General features: G+C 38.4%; 1 protein-coding gene across 1 annotated transcript in view; it reads right to left on the bottom strand.

The window, feature by feature from the left end:
- LOC114026111 (polypeptide N-acetylgalactosaminyltransferase 12-like) overlaps positions 1-18,936 on the bottom strand; it is a 48,346-nt gene that overhangs the window by 10,123 nt on the left and 19,287 nt on the right. Inside the window, exons 4-7 of the mRNA XM_027839740.1 lie at positions 12,170-12,355; positions 8,315-8,432; positions 995-1,171; positions 22-153 (exon numbers count right to left, since the gene is read on the bottom strand). Of these exons, the coding sequence (XP_027695541.1) occupies positions 22-153; positions 995-1,171; positions 8,315-8,432; positions 12,170-12,355 (613 nt within the window). The remainder of the gene's footprint in view (positions 1-21; positions 154-994; positions 1,172-8,314; positions 8,433-12,169; positions 12,356-18,936) is intronic.

Below are 18,936 nucleotides of genomic sequence, written 5' to 3'. Positions count from 1 at the left end.
ACAACAAAGTCTTCTGCTTACCATCCCAAAGTAGCCAGGTCTGTCTTCAGGGACATGAAGCTCTGGATATACATTCTCTAGGAACCATCCGAAATCCTTACATTTAAGTTTAGCACGAAGTTGTTGCCTTTCTGTTATATCTCCATATGGTTCCTCAGGGAAAATCAATCACTCAATTTTAGAATTTAGCCTTCCATATTAGCCACATCAGACTCTAACAATAAATAAATACCCTCACCTATACCTATCCCAATCCTAACTCTCTCATTCAAAGTCCAGGTTAAGTCCATTTCTTCTATGAAGCCCACCTTGACTACTTCAGCCCATAGTAATCTGTCCTTTCTCTGAACTCATAACACTTCGGGGCTAGAACAAACTTTGTTTGGCACTTAGCATCACTGGATTCAATCCTATGCAATCCTATATCCTCTCTTATATTATTATATGATTATATTCTGTAGTACATTTCATTAGAGTGTGAACTCAAAGAATTTTTTAAATGAAACACTGAACATTCAATTGTTAGTCAATAAACTAAAGAAATTAAAACTTACTTAAATTTACATAAAAAATATAAAATTTTTAAAATGAGACACAAAATACCAAAAATATTTTTGGAGATATTAGGGTATATCTGGGCATACCAAGCATGGCCCATACACATGCCTAGTTATATTGCCTTGTTATTTAGCTTTTATACTAGTCATATAGCTAATAAGTGTCTCAGGCAAGATTTGAACTCAGGTCTCCCTGACTCCCAGTATGGCACTCGATCTACTGCCCCACCTAGTTGCCCTGCCAAGAAGAGGAGGAAACCCTACTTCAGCCTCATTATGAAGCAAACTAGCTTGAAGATAGCTGAGATAATGAGTCATAAAAAGGGAGGCAGGGATGAAGGTGAAGACATCATTCTTAAATACAGCATCAATGGAGAAAAAGTCAAGGTGAAATTCTTATCAGGTTCATTGCACACAAATTCAAGTTACAAACTCACCTTACGCGCATGCATGTTTCGGTGGTAATAAATTTCTTTATATTCATCCATCCAGACTTCAGCAGCACGGACACTATTAGCCAAAGCCTTGCTCCGTGAGTAAGGAGCTTGTTTAGGGAAGACATGACCTACGTGAGAACAAGGGTGGATCTCAAGACTTCCTCCACACTGCCAGATCTAAACATACAACATTGGTGGTGAATCACAGGTCAGCATGTGCCATAAGATCACTATACATTGTTAATATGTAAGCACCTCACTTTTACCATCTCCTAAACATTCTAATACACACACATAGTGTTGGAGTCATTATTTTCCTAAGTCTGCTTACTTTACATCAGTTTGTTCCTTAAAAATAGAATTTAATTTTTAAACATTTTGTTGCTATCTTTTCTTTTAAACATCACCTTCATTTTCTAAATACATCTCTCTTCTTTATACCTCTGGTGAGTTTATAAACTGCAGAGAAAGTATCACCTAGCTGCCTACAAATACTCACTGTTGTCAGACACAGGGTCAAATGTTTTTAGTTTTTGGTAGAGGGAGTTTCCATGTCAGAGAGTTTCCTATCCCATTGAAATCATAAGTCTAGTCTCTCACCTATCTCCAGTAATGTGAAAACTTGAAGGTCCCGTGATGGCACCAACATGACAGACTCCCAGTGTGAGAATGCCTTTCAGTGATGTAATTGTATCTCATGGTGCTGACTGGGGCCCAAAAAGGTCACATGATTTGCCAACGGTTACAAAGCTAGTAAGTGTCAGAGGTGGGATTTGAATACAAGATTTTGGATGTGAGAATAGCCAGAAGAGGAAGTACCTGACAAGTAAAATAGGCTTTTCAGAAGGGCCAGCCAAACAGCATTGAGGTGACAGAAAGAATCAAAGACTGGGGTGTTTCATGTAGTAGTAGTAGTAGTAGTAGTAGTAGTAGTAGTAGTAGGGGTAGTGGTAGTGGTAGTGGTAGTAGCAATAGTGGTGGTGGTGGTAATAGTAGTAGCAGTAATACTAATCATGATAGATAGCATTTACATAGCCCTTCCTATGTGCCAGGCTCTGTGCTAAGCACTTCACAAATATCTCATTTGACCCTCATAACAACTTGGGAAGTTGGGTACTATGATTATCCCTCTTTTACCAATGAGGAAACTGAGGCAGAGGATAAGTGACTTGCCAAAGGTCACTCAGCTAGTAGATCTTTGAACCCGAAAATGAACTCAGGTCTTCCCGATTCCAGGCCCAGTGCTTTATCTAACCATGACACCTAGTTACCCATAAATACTCACAGTAGTCAGCTATATGGTTAGGTTTTTTTTTTTCAGTTAAGTTTGGATCAGAAGCTTTTATTCTTCAAACTTGTCTATGTCAATGTTTTTATAGTTTGTCTTGTTTTTCCTTCATTTCTCAGTAAAGTTTCCTTTTAAAATTCTAATTCATCTGACTTAAGAAAAAGGTTTTTTCTACACTTAGGTCAATCCAGAAAATAGGGAACAAACATACTCATACAGATTGGGTGTGATGGTGACAATATTCAGAACAGCTCTAGAGCCAACCAAGATCCTTTAGAATTGGAAGCTCCTGAATGAGTTAGGACCAGCTATCTGTAATTATTACAACCTCTCCTTGCCTGGCTGATGCATTATATTACATACTGAGTTGTATATTAGACAGAACATTTTTATGATTCAGAGTTAATCATTATGAACATCAATTATTGTCCCATGCTATAATACAATGTTGTCCTTCTGGACTACTTATATATAACCTTTGCTTACCTCTAAAAATACCCTAAATTACTGTGCTCTGAGTTTTCCATTAGCTTTTTATACTTTTAAAATGGTTTTTCTGTCTCCTCTCTTGAAAACTACTACCAAATTACTAGAAAGCCACAGTTAGAGTTTTACCAAAATTGTGCTATTTCACTGTCCTACAGTATTACTTGAACTATCTCCCCAAAGATCTTGAATAATAAAAAGGAAGAAGGAAGAATAGTGAAAAAAAACCACATACACACATACACACATGTGTATAGAGAGGGAGGAGATAGAAGAAAAGGAAGTAAGAAAGTAGGCTAACAAAAACAAAAATGAAGGAAAGGAGAAAAATGAACTAACAACTTCATTAAATTTCTACATTAAATACTATGTGAATTTCTAGTTTAAATAAGGAAAACAATATAAAAAATAGAAATAAAATTTGAAACAACAGTGATTTCACTTTGCACCCAGCAAATTGGCAAAAAAAAAAGACAAAAGATGGAAAGAGTATGTGTTGAACAGGAGGCAGGAAGACAGAAACCCTAATAAACTGTTAGGAGAGCTGCAGATTAATAGAATCATTTTGGAAAACAAAAAATAGTCAATGCCATGATCACAGAAGAAGAAGATGATGAATTGTGCTTCCCAACCACTTGGCAAAGAAGTGAAGGAGAATGAGACATATATTTTCAGGTGAGGCCAATGGGTAGATTTGTTTTGCTTTGATAATACTCATTTGTTATAAGAAAGGGATTGCTGGGGGAAAACTTTCAGGAGGTCACAGAGTAAGAATGATGCCGAAATGAAGAAGAAACAAAAGAAAGGCCATCAGTGAAACATTTTTAAAATATAGAGAAGACAGCAGAAGTTCAGAAAGGGACACAGACACTAGAACAGTGTTTGAACAGCTATGTTAAATTTATGATATACTATTTTTTAGAAAGCTGTATATAATATAGATTCATAGACAACCTTCTTTTTCTGTTCCTCTTTGTATATAAAAATAGGCAGCTAGGTGGAGCAGTGAATAGTGTGGGATTGGAATTAAGACTTTAGTTCAAATTCAGCCTCAGGCACTTGCTAGCTGTGGGATCCTAGGCAAATCATTTAACCTCAGTTTGCCTCAGTTTCCTCATCTGTAAATTGGGAATAATAATAGCACCTATGTGAATCAAATGAGATAATAATTATAAAGCACTTAGCACAGTCCCTTCAATGAATGTTGGCTAGCAAGTTATAACAGTGCTCATGTCTACTGTTTGATCTTTGTCAGTTCAAAATAATTAAAGGAATTTCTATTTAAAAGGAAATGTACCGCCTTTCCCTTCATTGTAAAGGAGAAGACTATGGATATGGAACACAGCACACACCGTCAGACGTGGTCAGTGTTTTTGGTTTTGGTGAACTGTTTTTTTTTTTCTCTCCATTTTTTATCTTTGTTATAAGGGAAGGCTCACTGAGTAGGGGAAGGAGAGGGATAGATTCCAAATAAATGTCATGTAACAACAAAAGGCATCAATAAAAATAAAATTTATTTTTAAAAGTAGGTGTGAAAAGTAGGTGTAAAAAGAAATGTCTTTAATTTAAAAAAAATCTCTTTGAGGTCACATTGTTTCAAAGTTTGTAAAAGTATAAAGAATCTTGTCTCCTTAAAACAAAGCAGAACAAAGCTAGTTGTATAACTTTTTTTATAGGGTCAAGGAAGTGGTAATGAATAGCAGTCAAAGATAGATGCTATCTTGACCTTTAAAAGGCACTTCAGGACCATTAGAGATGAAGAAAGAGTCCAAACTCCTCACCACACCATCCCTGCCAAGAAATAAGTGGCACTATTCTCCATCTCTAAGGAATAAGTGTTGCACCTAAGTCAATTTACTAGATAATGGAATATGTAGTTTGTCTTGTAACAAAAATGAACTTTCTAGACAACTGGATAGTCTATTTAGATTATCTACAATTTATATATATATACATATATATTTACATATATGTATATATATATATACACATACATACGTGTTTGCATGTGTGTGCATGTGTGTGTGTATGTATGTATATTCACATTCTCTCTATATAAAATAGTGAAGTCCTTACTAATGAAAAGCCCTTATTGATCAACTGATCCTTATTTTGTAAGTAGAGACAAAAATAAAGCTTAAGATAAATATTTCCCGTATACATCTTATTTGTATGCAGTTATTTTCATGTTGTCTGCCCCATTAAACTATGAGTTCCTTGAGAGAATAGACCATCTTTTGCCTTTCTTTGTATTCCCAGTGCTTTGCACATTATGAAGCACATAGTAGGCACTTAATAAATGTTTACTGACTGACTGTTCAGTGTTAAAGGATTTGGGTTTTTTAGTGCTTTAAAAAAATAAAATTAAAAGTATATTGGCAATTTACAGTTTTATGTGAACTGATGTGATCAGCTATAAGAAATCTTGCTTTTGAATTCTTGACACATTTATCTTCCTTACTTAAGTATTTTGTTGATATTATCTGTTTGGCATGACTCATTGTACAGGCTGTACAGCGAGACCTGTACTCCTTGCCTGAATGAACCAACTGTAACAGAGAGTGAAAAGCCAGGAGTCAGACAGGACGTGGGAAGTGGTTAGCTTGTTACTTCCTGTTCAGCCAGAGCATTAGAATGCGGGTATTACAAATTTTCCAAATGTGGTTTTGTTTATAGAAGTTTGCTGGCTTAAGAACCAATGTTACCACTAATAATATCTGACTCCCTAACTGCCTACTTTCTGGCATTGCACTGCTATGGACAAGTAAGGGAAAGAAAACATAAATAAGTTAAATTTTTCTACTCATTAATATCCTTGCCAAAGTTTGAAAGGGGAAAAAGACATTGAGGTCCCTTATACTAAGAATGAAGAGAAAGAGGGAAAGGAAGGAAGATAGGAAGGAAGAGAGGAAGGATTTATTCTTGCTTCCAACGTTTTGAGAATTTCACGTAACAGAGTCTAAAGTTCACCAGTCTTTCTAACCAATATGATCAGAGGAAGTGTTCATCCTGGGGAAAGAAAGACTTGCTAAATAAGAACCAAATTCATGATCTACTGGAGCAGGAGGAATTTGATGGATTGCTTTGAATAATAAATTTAAGAAGTAAGAATTGGGCACAGAACACTTGATGGGCTCCTTTACCCAGAAAATGTAGAAAGTAGAAGTAGAACACAATGGTTAGACTTTGAGGTCATATAATTCAATGAAAGAAGTTCTGAAGGACATTAATGATATTGCAGCCCAAACAACTCTAAAACTACATAAGCCTTTCTGGCTGTTGGTATATAGACTATCAGCAAAACTGAGATTTACTAAGGGAAGAGATACCCAATCTGTCCTTTCTAAGCCATTTAAGGTTTAGGAAGAAGGTCACAAGATCTAAAAGATATGCCTCTCAATCATATCAGAAAGTAGGTACAGGAGGGTCCCTGGGTACAGAAGACTAGGAGAGAGGGGAGGGATACAGGACACACATATAGAACCAGATTGGTCAAACATGTCCTGAGACTGTTTTCTCTATGGACAATCTCAAAGGGATCAGGATAATAGCTAGTATAGCTGCTTTAAGGTTTACAAAGTGTTTTACATATGTTCTCATTTCATCCTCACAACCCTTAGGTGCCACCAACCAACAGTTGCTATCATTATCTCCATTTTATAGACAAGGAAATTGAGGCAGATAGAGGTTAAGGAACAATGGTCACACAGTAAGTGTAGGAGTCAGGGTTTGACTCTTACCTCATGAAGACCCAAGTTCAAATTCAGCCTCAGATACTTACTAGCTATGTGACCCTGGGCAAGTCACTTAACCTCTGTTTGTCTCAGAGGTAGAGTAGTCCATATATCACTGGATCACCTAGCAGACTATCTTAAGTATCCCCTATTTCTGGAAAATGCCATTGGTGAGATTAGAAACCACTCACACAGGTAGACAGCTAAGTAACTAAGGAAGTCTGTTGGCCTACCATCTCCCCATGTTAGATGTCATGCTGTAATCCAGGAACTATTGCTTAGTACTATTATTAGATTAATCTAACACTATGCCTGGTACGTAGTAGTGGTTCATCCTTGGTTTTTTGAAGAGGATCAATGACAACCTGGGGTGATGTCTTGACTTGTGTGTGAATTGGATTTAAGTGAGGCACAGTTAAACAAAGTCATCAGCCTTACTCTTCCAGAGTCATCAAAGTCCAGTGGATGGCCTTGGCATCTTCAGTGTCTGACCAAGCCCTAAGCACTCCACAGCACCTGCTTCAGCTACCTTCATGGCCCACTGGAACAAATTGTTCTCATCTAGCTATTCTGCCAAAGGAAATCTTCACATGCTTGGAGTTGACAGTCCCTTAACTTTACACTGACAGGTTTGAGGCCTACTGGTTACCCCGAATCTGGTTTCGCCTGTCTGCCAAGACAGTTTACCAGGGTGTGGCCACTATGTGTGCTACAGCTACTTGGAGCCACAGGTGAGAGTTGGGTGAAAGAGCAGCCCTGAAAAGGGCTCCGCAAGCCCTCACACCAGAAGTGCTAGTCCTCCCTAAACATTCTACACACTTCCTGGCACATAGTAGGCATTTAATAAATACTCGATGAGTGATTGATTCTTGTCACTAATTAGCATAAACATAAACAACAGGATGTTTTTTTCCTGTCTAAACTACCTGTGATTTTATTACTGTAGGGCAAGGAACAGCAAACTATAGCCCCCCTGGCCAAATGTGGTATAGACTCGTTTTTGTATGGCCTATGGCTATAGAGATAGGAATGGTTTTTATATAACCACAACAGGATTTGGTTGTAGCAGTCATTTGCCTACCCCTGGCAGGGAATTCCTAGTAAGGAAACTTCCTCTAATAATACAGATGAACAACTGCTCTACAAAATGTATACAGTCTCAGACAATTGCCTCGAATACGAAGACATTAAGTAGTTTGCCTATGGTCATATAGTCAGGTCTTCCTGACTCTGGAATGGGTCTCAATTCACAGTGACCCTGATCTATCTCTACTATTGTTGTTCAGTCCTGTCAAACTCCAGGGTTTCCTTGGCAAAGATATTGGAGTGATTTGCCTTTTCCTTCTCCAGCTCATATTACAGATGAGGAACTGAGGCCAACAGCTAAGTGATTTGCCCATGGTCACACAGCTACTAAGTGTCTGAGGCCAGATTTGAACTCCAGAAGATGAATCTTCCTGACTCCAGGCCCGGCACTCTATCCACTATGCCACCTGGCTGCTGATGCATCTCTATAATCAATATAGAACTAATTATTTTATTTTAAATTACTGGTGGAGTTACCAGTTTGTTAAATTAGTGAATGTCTATACCTGGTAGAATGGGGCACCTGAGTTAAGCTCTCACACAAGTAAAACCTACAACATAAAGCTAGTAAAGGTCATGTGTTTAGTGTATCCATTACTGTGGATGACAATTGTTATAGAGAGAGCATTCCCACTTCTTTGCAAACAGTCTATATCTTTACATACAATAGAGGCCAGCTAAATATGTTGCTAAAATTTAATTCAAATAATTCATTATAACACTTACCCTAAATGAGAACTCAAGGTTTTCTCCTCCCCATACTTCCATTCCTGTATCATAGGATCCAAGATACTCAAAATATTTCTTATTCACAGCAAACAGTCCACCAGCCATGGTTGGGGACCTAGAAAATATTTCCATATTGATTCTAATATAGGCAGAAAAAAACTACTGACAACTTCAAAAGGTCAATCATGGAGACATCTTCAATCCTGTCAGCATAACAGGCTCAAGCTCAGATTTAGATTAGAGGCAAAAGGGAGACATTTCCACTTATTTGAGCTTTTCTTTGTCTTTTTACATACAAGGGCTATCCCTCTATCTAGAGGAGCCAAGTTTAACAGCTTCTGACTCTTCTTACAGCTATCCATTAGCTTCTGTTATGACTAGGTTTATTTTTTTCTACCACATTTTAATCCAAATATAGGCTGCCCTGGATATTGGCAAATTAGATCTCTCTGAAATGGAAAAAAATTACGTATAAGTACTTAATCCTTCAGGGACTTAGAACATTGTTAGCATGAGTACACCTTGTACTGGCACAGACTGCAACCCTTCTGTGACTCAGTACGGAGTCTCTGAGAATCATTGTAGCTAAAAAAAAAAAAAAAAAAAATCCATCACCTTATGACCAGCCTAGGGATGGGCCGCTCCAACCTTGGTTAGGCTAGTCCTCGGATTAACAGATATACAGTTTGCCACTGGGCCTGTATCTGAAGTCCTTTTGACCCAATATCACCTATTAACATCTGCACTCCACTGAAGCTCTGCAGTAGTATTTAAGAAGCCTAGGACTTTAGTGGAAATATACATGGGAAAACAATATCAATTACCAGCTACAATCGGCTTATATACAAGTCAGATTTTGAGGGGAAAATGGCCTTTATTCAGTCCAATTTGGGTTTTGCGGTATAAAAATTATCCTCCAAAAGTTTGATTAGTACACTGATGCCACTTAGAAGGGGCAGATTTTTCTGAGGTGCCTGGATCCTGTCCTGTTTTGTGAGTCTATCAGTAACTTGAGCATATCGAATTTGGAAATCTGATCAAGTTTACAGTTGACCCAAAGCTGGAAGAGAGAGCTAACAGGACAAATAACAGAATCAAGATTCAAAAATCATAAAACAGGGGCAGCTAGGTGGCACAGTGGATAGAACACTGGCTCTGAAGTCAGGAGGACCTGAGTTCAAATCTGGCCTCAGACCAAACACTTGACACGTACTAGTTGTGTGACCTTGGGCAAGTCACTTAACCCCAATTGCCTTACCAAAAAAAAAAAAACATAAAACAGATCAGAATGATGTCTAAACTATCATGGTCATCAAATTTAAGAGGGATAAATTTAGTCTTGTACTTAATTTAAAAAAATAATTTGTACAAGTACAGGCTAAAGGAGATTTAGTTTGTCAGTTCATTAAAAAAAAAAAAACCCTGAGAGTTACCATTTAACAAAATCTTAATATATAAATGAGCAATGGACAATGTGACACATAGCTGCTTTTAAAAAATATGGCTAATGTAATCTTGGGCTCCATTAATAGACTGTTGTGTTCAGACTAGCGGAAATACAACAGCCTATACTGGTCAGCCCACATCTGAACTACTGGGTTCGTTTCTGAGAGCCACATTTTAGAAGGATGTTAACAAACCAGATTTCGTCCCCAAGCAGACAACCAGAATAGTGAGAGTTCTAGAAATGACATCAGAAGGAAAAACTGAAGTAACTGGGGATCTTTAATAAGGAATCTTATGGGAAACAGGTAGCAACAATCAATATCTTCAACTAGTTAAAGAGTTTTTAGTACCAGTTTACCCAAAAGAACTGGATGTTCTTTTGGCATGGTTTGTTCTTGGTGAAGCCATCATGGCTCTTAAATCCCCAGAATTCCTGCCCTCTAGCCTCACTTTGATTGATGGCTGCTTCAGTCACCCACTACATCAAAGGTTCACAGCCCATGCCTACAAGACCAGAAACCAAGCTCCAGTGGACTTACCCCTTTTATCTCCAGAATTTCTGCCCCCAAGATTCCCATAGTCCTTATAGGTGTTTGTTTTAGTCACCTACTACAACTAGACCCAGTTTCAACTAAGCTTTACCTCACTCTCCAGCCATCTACTTCTCAAACACTGAGGACAACCTCCCCATCCCCATCTACTTTCCAGTTCCAGAACCATACTCTAATCAGCTCTGTCACTGCTACTATAAAGGGTATGCCAGTCTACTTCTCCCATGGCTTTATGTACTTTCCTTTTAACTTTCCAAATCTAAATATCCCTCTTTGGCTATCATTCTCCTATATGTTGGAGAATATAAGCTCATAGAGGGTAGGGACTATATATACTTTCATAGTTATATTCCCAGCACTTAGCACAGTGCTTGGCAAACAGTAACTGCTTAATAAATGGTTTTTCATTCGTTAATGATCACCGATCTCTTTTAGAAGTCAACTTTTACATAGTAATCCCACATTTATAATTTTGTTAAGGTCCAACAATAAACTTATAATCGTTTTCTGAAACCATTTTCTCTCCCTTTCTGAAAACTGAGGCATTACTTCACTGTCCCCAGACTTTTGGCATCCCTCATTCTCCATTATTCCTCAAAGATCACTAATAGGGTTGCTATAATCACTTTTACAAGTCTTTTCTGAGTACTCTGGGAAAGCATTAGCCTGGAGACTTGAATTAATTTAAAGGTACTCTCTTTCTATAATAATTATAGTATCTAACATTTATATAACACTTTAAAGTTTTCAAGTACATATATATGTGTATATGTGTGTGTGTGTGTGTGTGTGTGTGTGTGTGTGTGTATATATATATATATATATATAATCTCATCTGACCTAACAACTGTGAGATAGGTGTTATTATTGTACCTATTTTACAAATAAGGAAATTGTGGCCCAGAGAGATTAAGTGATCAGATTAAGCCCATGATCACACAGTTTATAAGGTTCAGAAGGGGGATTTAAATCCAGGCCCCTCTTGACTCTGAATCTAACACCCTTTCCACCACACCAGGATGCCAGTAGGCTTTAATTCTTCCTTTTATGATGCTTATTCCGACCTTTCAAGTTTGACAAGTACTTTCTTTCCAGGAAAAGACAAACCCTACAGAGTCAACAAAAGTCAATTAGGGGAATTCACTTCCCAGGCCCCTTACTTAACTTGTCACCTTACGAACTGGAGTTTACACAATTTATCAACTTGCAAAAACAAAAAAAAAAAAACTTGCCAGAAGCCCATAATGATGGCTGGGGTGGCAGTCCAATGAGAACCTAAGCAGTCTAATGGAAACTCAAAAGAACACATACTTTTCTTAACCATTATTAACTTTTCTTCTGTATCTGTCCACAAGCTTACCCAGCTGAATGGGGTTAAAAAGGGCTTAATTATGACTTAACTGGAGTTTCATAGGATTACAGGATTATAGATTCACAACTAGAAGGGACCTTATTACGTTTTATCCATCTTTGAAACTAAGAACTTTATCCAAGATATAATGTACCTGATTATTCAACAAACACATACGCATGCACACACACACACACACACACACATACACACACACGGGAACAAGAATAGCTAAACAACAGGTATCTCAAGAGCTTCCAACAATAATTTTTTCTTGAGGATGTCAATGGGAAATGGTAATCCAGAAAGGGCTAACACCAAGATGGCAACCAACTAAAGACTTTCTCATGAAGTCTCCCGGGCATCCAAGTATCCAAGCCCAGGGATTTGATACTCCAGGTCAAGAAGAAAGACACAGGTCCACGACAAGAGTCATAGTTACAATTGATTTGTAAAATAATAAGCATGAAAAATTATGTAAAACAGAGATAAATGATTCCTGACCTGATGACATCAATCTTGGAACTCCTTCGTTGTTGCTCCTTCTCTGGCACTACGTGCCAAGTGAACACCAGTCTCCAGTCAAAACCTCCAATCTGTGGCTCTCCTGAATTCCCCAAATACTCAAATGTATTCCAATCAATGACATCAATCACAGGACATACAACTGCTGATTCTTCTTCATGAATCCTGAAAATAGCAGATGTTTGTCCCTTAGTAAATTTGAAAATTGAAGCTCTGTTTGCACTTTCATTTTGAAAGATAATTGTCCATAATTTTAAATAAGAACTTACACTTGGATTAGACTTGTCATGCTACCATGACCAAAAATGGAACTGGCCACCCACTAAGGTAGTGAGTTTGCCATCACTGTCAGTGTTAGTATAGAATTTTGTTGACAATGTTGGGGATGCTGGAGACAGGATTCCTGCACTGGGTAGGTGAACCCCAAATGGGATGAACCCCAAAGTCCCTTTGAGACTAAAATCCTATGAGAATATTGTTTGACCTTTAGTCCTTGCTGTAGGACATAAGAAAGCTAAACATATTTATTCATAGTCAATATTTAATTAAATAATACATGATTAGCCATGACAATAGCATTGTAAACAGAACCCCAAATAGTGATTTTTATCATTGCTTTTCCTGGCTACCATAGTCTAAGCTTGGTCTTTAGCGATTCGAATTAGTCACTCACCAAGCATTTATGATGCACCTCCTGTTTGCCCCACAAATGAGCTAATGCTGTGAAAGATACAAAAGATGTAAAAGATATTCCTCTTTTTGAGCCACTTACGGTTATATTAGGAAACCAGTAAAACCACTCAATAAAAATCCAGTCCAAGTGTGAATTCAGGCTACAAAAACATTAACTGCCATATGGTAAGGAAAAGACCCTTGGGGACCAAGCATAAGCAGTCTGGAAAAAGTTCATGGAGAAAGTAAGCCTTGAGTTGGGTCCTGAAGCAAGCACAGAATTCAATTCAACCAGCATTTGAGTCCCTACTTTGTACAAAGTACTATGAAGGCTACAATGAGGAGTAAGGCAGAACTTCTGCCTTAAAGAGATTAAAATCAAAAAGGGGGGTATAAGACAAGTATGTAAATAACTTTAACACAGGGCTCAGTGTGGTAAGTGCCTTGGCAAAAGAATACTGTGTTTTTGTGGTTTCAGAGGAGGAAAAGCTGACGTTTAGTTGGAAGATACAGAAGTTTTGTAAAGGTGGAACTTGAGATAAACCTTGAAAAACAAGTAAGAGTTTGACAGGCTAGGATAGAGCAGAGGGAAAGCATGAGTAAAGCACAGCCTAGATGGGGAAGAAAACCCCAAATGGGGTCATGAAGAGCCAGACACAACTGAAAACAACTAAATAACAATAAACACCTCTAATTAGGAGATACAGTATGGATGATGACTTGGCAAAGAAGACTGAGAAGGAGCTGTCAGAGAGGTTAAGTGTAAAACCAACAAAGAGCAGTGTCACAAAAACCCAGATTGGGGAAAGTATCCAGGAGGAGATGGGGATCAACAGTGTCAAAGGTCACAGAGAGATCAAGAGGGTTGAGGACTAAGAAGAGGTCATCAGTTTTAGCAATTAAAAAATCACTGGGAACTTTGGAGAAAGCAGCTTCATTTGAGTGATCAGGTCAGAAACCAGATTTATAAAGTGGGCATAATAGTGCCTTGCTTTGACTTTCTAATATTTTTATCATCTTGATCTTGTTATTAATATAATTCTCATGAAGCCCTCCTGTATATGTTTTTATTGATTATACTTTCATCTGGTAAAGTAACAAAATAAAAGCTTATTGATGATTTTTCAAGTAACCGTAACTGTGAACTTCCTAGGATGGTATCAGAAAATTAAGGTCTGGGGCAGCTAGGTGGTACAGTGGATAGAGCACTGGCCCTGGACTCAGGGGGATCTGAGTTAAAATCTGGCTTCAGACACTTGACACTTGACTAGCTGTGTGATCCTGGGCAAGTCACTTAACCCCACTGCCTAGCCAAAAGAAAGAGAGAGAGAGAGGAGAAAGAAAAAAAAAAAGAAAATTAAGATTATAGGCTTCCCTGGATCCTGTTTAAAACTTGTGAAGAAGATTGTGTTTTATATTTCTGTTATTGATTAATGCTAAGTTAATGTATGATTTAATACAAATAAAAAGTACAAAGCCCTCTTTTGTTTAGCTCTGGAATTTAATCAAAGTCTATTTGTGTTGTTGACAGATGTATATATTTCATGGCCGTCGCCCAGACTTTCATCACTTCAGGCTCAAATTGATGTAATAGTCTCTTAACTAGTCTCCTGGGCTCTATATTCTTCTTCTGCACAATCCTGCCCAAAAATACTACTTTCATTATGTCTCTACCTTATTTAAGAATTTATAATGGCTCTGCTAGCGCTCATGTATAGGATCATATCCAAACTCATTCACTTGACATTCAAGGACCAGTGTCTTCCTCTGTTAAATAGAGATAATAATATCTGCTTTGCCTACCACAAATGGTTGATGAGAAGATCAAATGAAATCATGTATATGAAAGCATGTTGGACAGAACTATAGAACTTTACAATTCACAAATATATGGCACTGAGCTAGGCACTTTAATACAAGGAAACATAAAGCATGACTCTTGTCTTCAATAAGTTTATGATATAACTGAGAAATAACATATATAAGCATATATATGAGCTGTTAAGTAATAAAAGAGATAAATAACAATAATCATATCCTGCTTGTGGTTTATGAATTAAAACTGAAACTAGAAAATGAGGGCATGGCTAAGGCACCCACAGATTCTAGTATTTAGAAGATCCTTTCTGCTTTATCTTCTATTTTGCACCATGTTTTAGATAACAATGGATTATAAAGAATAAAAACTAGCAGAATATAATAAAACAAACTTGACACAGGTAAGTGAGGTGGTGTGGCATAATGGATAAGAGTGCTGGATTCAGTTTCAGGAAGATTTGGGTTTAAATTCTACCTAAACAATCACCAGTTCTGTGACCCTGGGCAAGTGACGTTACCTCTCTTAATCTCAGTTTCCCCATCTGTAAAATGGGGATAATAATAAAAATCATCTTGAAGGGTTGTTGTAAGAATCACATGAAACATGTAAGGTGCATGATAAACTTTAAAGCATTAATTAAATGTTCACTATAACTACCATAGCCAACGCAGTTCTGAGTCTGGTCAAACCCAATGGCTCAAATCTAAGCAACTGTGTTCTAGAGTTATTGCCACATTAAGCAGATGTCAGGGAAAACAATTCAATTCCAAAGATATCCATGACAGTTAGATTAATATTCTACAGGCTTCAAGTATAGATAATAGTACAGAACCCCAAGGGCCACTGCAAAAACTGCCATGGAGCCTTCTAAATTGACCTATTGTCTACAGAGAAAGCCTGCCTAAAGACTCCCCCTGAGCTTGATCTAGTATGGCCTGGTCCAGATCCAAATTCTGATTCATTAAGTTCCATCAGAAACAGAACATTCTCAACCTGCTAGATACTCAGCTTCTAAACTATTAACACATCTGATGAATTAACAGCAAATAGCTTTGCTTTGGATGTGCTGTACTGAGTTAGATTCCAAGGTCAACAGCAGAGTGATTTGGCTCTGAGAACCTTCCTACCAGGGTCAAGGTTACTCTCAATGGTTACTCTCAATCTAGTGCCACTGTCTGGCCAAAGTAGAGCTGTCCTTGGTACCTATCACCTTCCCAGTCCTCTCAAGGTCTTCGGCAACTTTTGCTTTTTCTGCAGCAAAGAAAATTTTACACATATCATAGCCCTAAATTTCTTATTGCAGTTGTTGTTGTTCAGAAGTTTCAATCATGTCCAACTCTTCGTGACTCCATTTTTGGTTTTCTTGGCAAAGATAACTGGAGTGGTTTGCTGTTTCCTTCTTGAGCTCATTTTACAGATGAGGAAACTGATGCAAACAAGGTTAAGTGACTTGCTCAGGGTCACACAGCAAGTAAGTATCTGAGGCTAGATTTGAGCTCAGGTCTTCCTGACTTCCAGACTTCCAGAGCTCTATCTACTGTGCCACCTAGCTGCTCATATCCCTATACAATATGCAGCTATTTTCTACCATTTGTGAAGCAGGAAACCAAGATAGAGGATTAAAATACCTAGTTAAGATTACATAGTAAGATGAGGCCAACATGGCCAGTGTGGTTGTCCTAGGACATAGATTGATATGATATTAAGAAGCACTGAGAGTTACTGCTGGTAAGAGATGTAATCCCAGTAGAGGCAGAGCCAAGATGGTAGAATAAAGGCAGAGACTCATCTGAGCTCTCCCCCAAATGCCTCCAAATACCTCTAAAAATGACTTTAAACAAACTATAGAGCAACAAAATCCACAAAAAGATGAAGTGAAACAAATGACCAACCCAAGACAACTTGGAAGGTCAGCAGGAAGTGTCTGTTGCACCTGGGTGAGAGTGGAGCACAGTCCAGTGCAGGCCATGCCAGCACAGCCCCAGCCACAGCAAACCAGGAACAGACTTTGGGAACCACTGAATCAGCAGTGGCAGCAGCTGCTTCCAGAGCTCTCAGCCTACAGACAGTAAGGGGGTCAAACAACTGGTCAGAAGGAGACGGCAGGGGTCTTTTTGCTGAGGCAGAACTCTGTTGATTTCCCCATACTAGGATCCAGGTCACAGTCCTGGGTGGCAGTTCCAGGGCAAGGAGGAGCACTAGCATGCCAGAGCTTGCATCCTCAGTGGAGCAGGACCCTCATCACAGTTCCATGGCAGAAAAAAGTGCTGTGATTGCTCACAGACCAGAGCACAGGCCAGGAGAATAGTAAACACCTCTCCTTAGATCACCTTGGGAAAATGCAGGACTTACAGGCCCCTAGAAGTATCTCTGAAAACAACTGCACAAAACCCCTAAAGCTTAGGACAGTGCACACTACACTCTGGAAGCAGAGCCCTATTTCAACAATGAGTTAAAAGTCAAGTAATTGGCTGGGACCATGAGCAAACAATGGAAAAAAAAAACCTTTGACTATAGAAAGTTACTATGGTGACAAGGAAGATCAAAACACACACACAAAAGAAGACAACAAAGTCAAAGCTCCTACATCCAAAGCCTCCAAGAAAAATATGAATTCACTTCAGGCCATGGAAGAGCTCAACAGGGATTTTGAAAGTCAAGGAAGATAGGTAAAGGAAAAATTGGGAAGAGAAATGAGAATGATACAAGAAAATCATGAAAAATGAGTTAATAGCTTGGTAAATGAGACACAAAAAAATGCTAAAGAAAATAACACCTTAAAAAACAGACTAGGTGACTGAATCACGGGCAGCTGTGGAGGTTTCCTGACTTCTCAACTTACAAAAACCAAAGACAACTTAGAAGGTCAGCAGGAAAAGTCTGTGACCACAGGGAAAGAGCTCGGTCCCAGCCCCAGTCCCGGCCCAGCCACAGGGCAGCGGCTACTTCTTGTGCTCGGCCCACAGACTGAGAGGGAACCGAGTGGCTGATCAGAGGGGGACTGTAGGGATCTCTTTGCTGGTGCTGAGATAGGATTCTCTTGCTTTGCCCTTGCTTGGATCTGGGTTGCAGTTCTGGATGATGGTCCTGGGGCAAGGAGGAGCACTGGTGTGGTGGAGCTTGTGGTGTTGGTGGAGAGGGAATACTTTTCACAGTTCCAAGGCAGAAAAGAGTGCTTGTGGTCACTTATAGACTACAGCCCAGGCCAAGAAAGCAGTAAACACCTCGCCCTTGATTGTACCATGTTGGAAGAACTGAAAATTTACAGGTCCCTAGAAGTATCTCTGAAAACAGCTGCACAAAACCCCTGAAGCTTGGGACAGTATATTCTCCACACTGGAAGCAGACTCCTACCTTAACAAAGAGTTTAAAATTCAAGTAACTGGCTGGGAACATGAGCAACCAGTACAAAAAAATCAGACCATAGAATCTTTCTTTGGTGACAAAGAAGATCAAAACATACAACCAGAAGAAGACAACAAAGTTAAAGCTCCTACATCCAAAGCCTCCAAGAAAAATATGAATTGGTCCCAGGCCAAAGGATTGGCTCAAAAAGGATTTTGAGAAGCAAGTAAGAGAAGTAGAGGAAAAACTGGGAAGAGAAATGAGAGTGATGTAAGAAAATCATGACAAACAAGTCAACAGCTTGCTAAAGGAGTCCCAAAAAAATACTGAAGAAAATAACAACTTAAAAAATAGGCTAACCCAAATGGCAAAAGAGGTCCAAAAAGCCAATGAGGAGAAGAATGCCTTCAAAATCATTTAGAAATCTATCCTGACCTACAGGAAAATAGAATGGAAAGGGGATAAGAGAAGGGGGGAGGAGATAGAAGGGAGGGCAGATTAAAGGAAGGGGTATTCAGAATGCACACCATTTTGGGGTGGGGGAGGGATGAGATGGGGGGAAATTTGGAACTCAAAATCTTGTGGAAGTGAATGTTGAAAACAAAAAATAAATGAATTTTAAAAGTTTAAAAAAAAACAGACTAGGCCAAATAATAAAAGAGGTCCAAAAAGCCAATGAGAAGAATGCCTTAAAAAGCAGAATTGGCCAAGTGGAAAAAAGAGTTACAAAAGCTTACTGAAGAAAACAATTTCTTAAACATTAGAATAGAGCAAGCAGAAGCTAATGACTTTATGAGAAATCAAGAAACAATAAGACAAAACCAAAAGAATGAAAAAATGGAAGACAATGTAAAATATCTTACTGGAAAAACAACTGACCTAGAAAATAGATCCAGGAGAGATAATTTAA

The sequence above is a fragment of the Vombatus ursinus genome, unplaced genomic scaffold (assembly GCF_900497805.2).
Source record: "Vombatus ursinus unplaced genomic scaffold, bare-nosed wombat genome assembly UNPS02014832.1, whole genome shotgun sequence".
NCBI classification, from domain to species: Eukaryota; Metazoa; Chordata; class Mammalia; order Diprotodontia; family Vombatidae; genus Vombatus; species Vombatus ursinus.
Note: the sequence above shows the minus strand (reverse complement) of the source record. Positions and strands in the feature narration are given on the sequence as shown.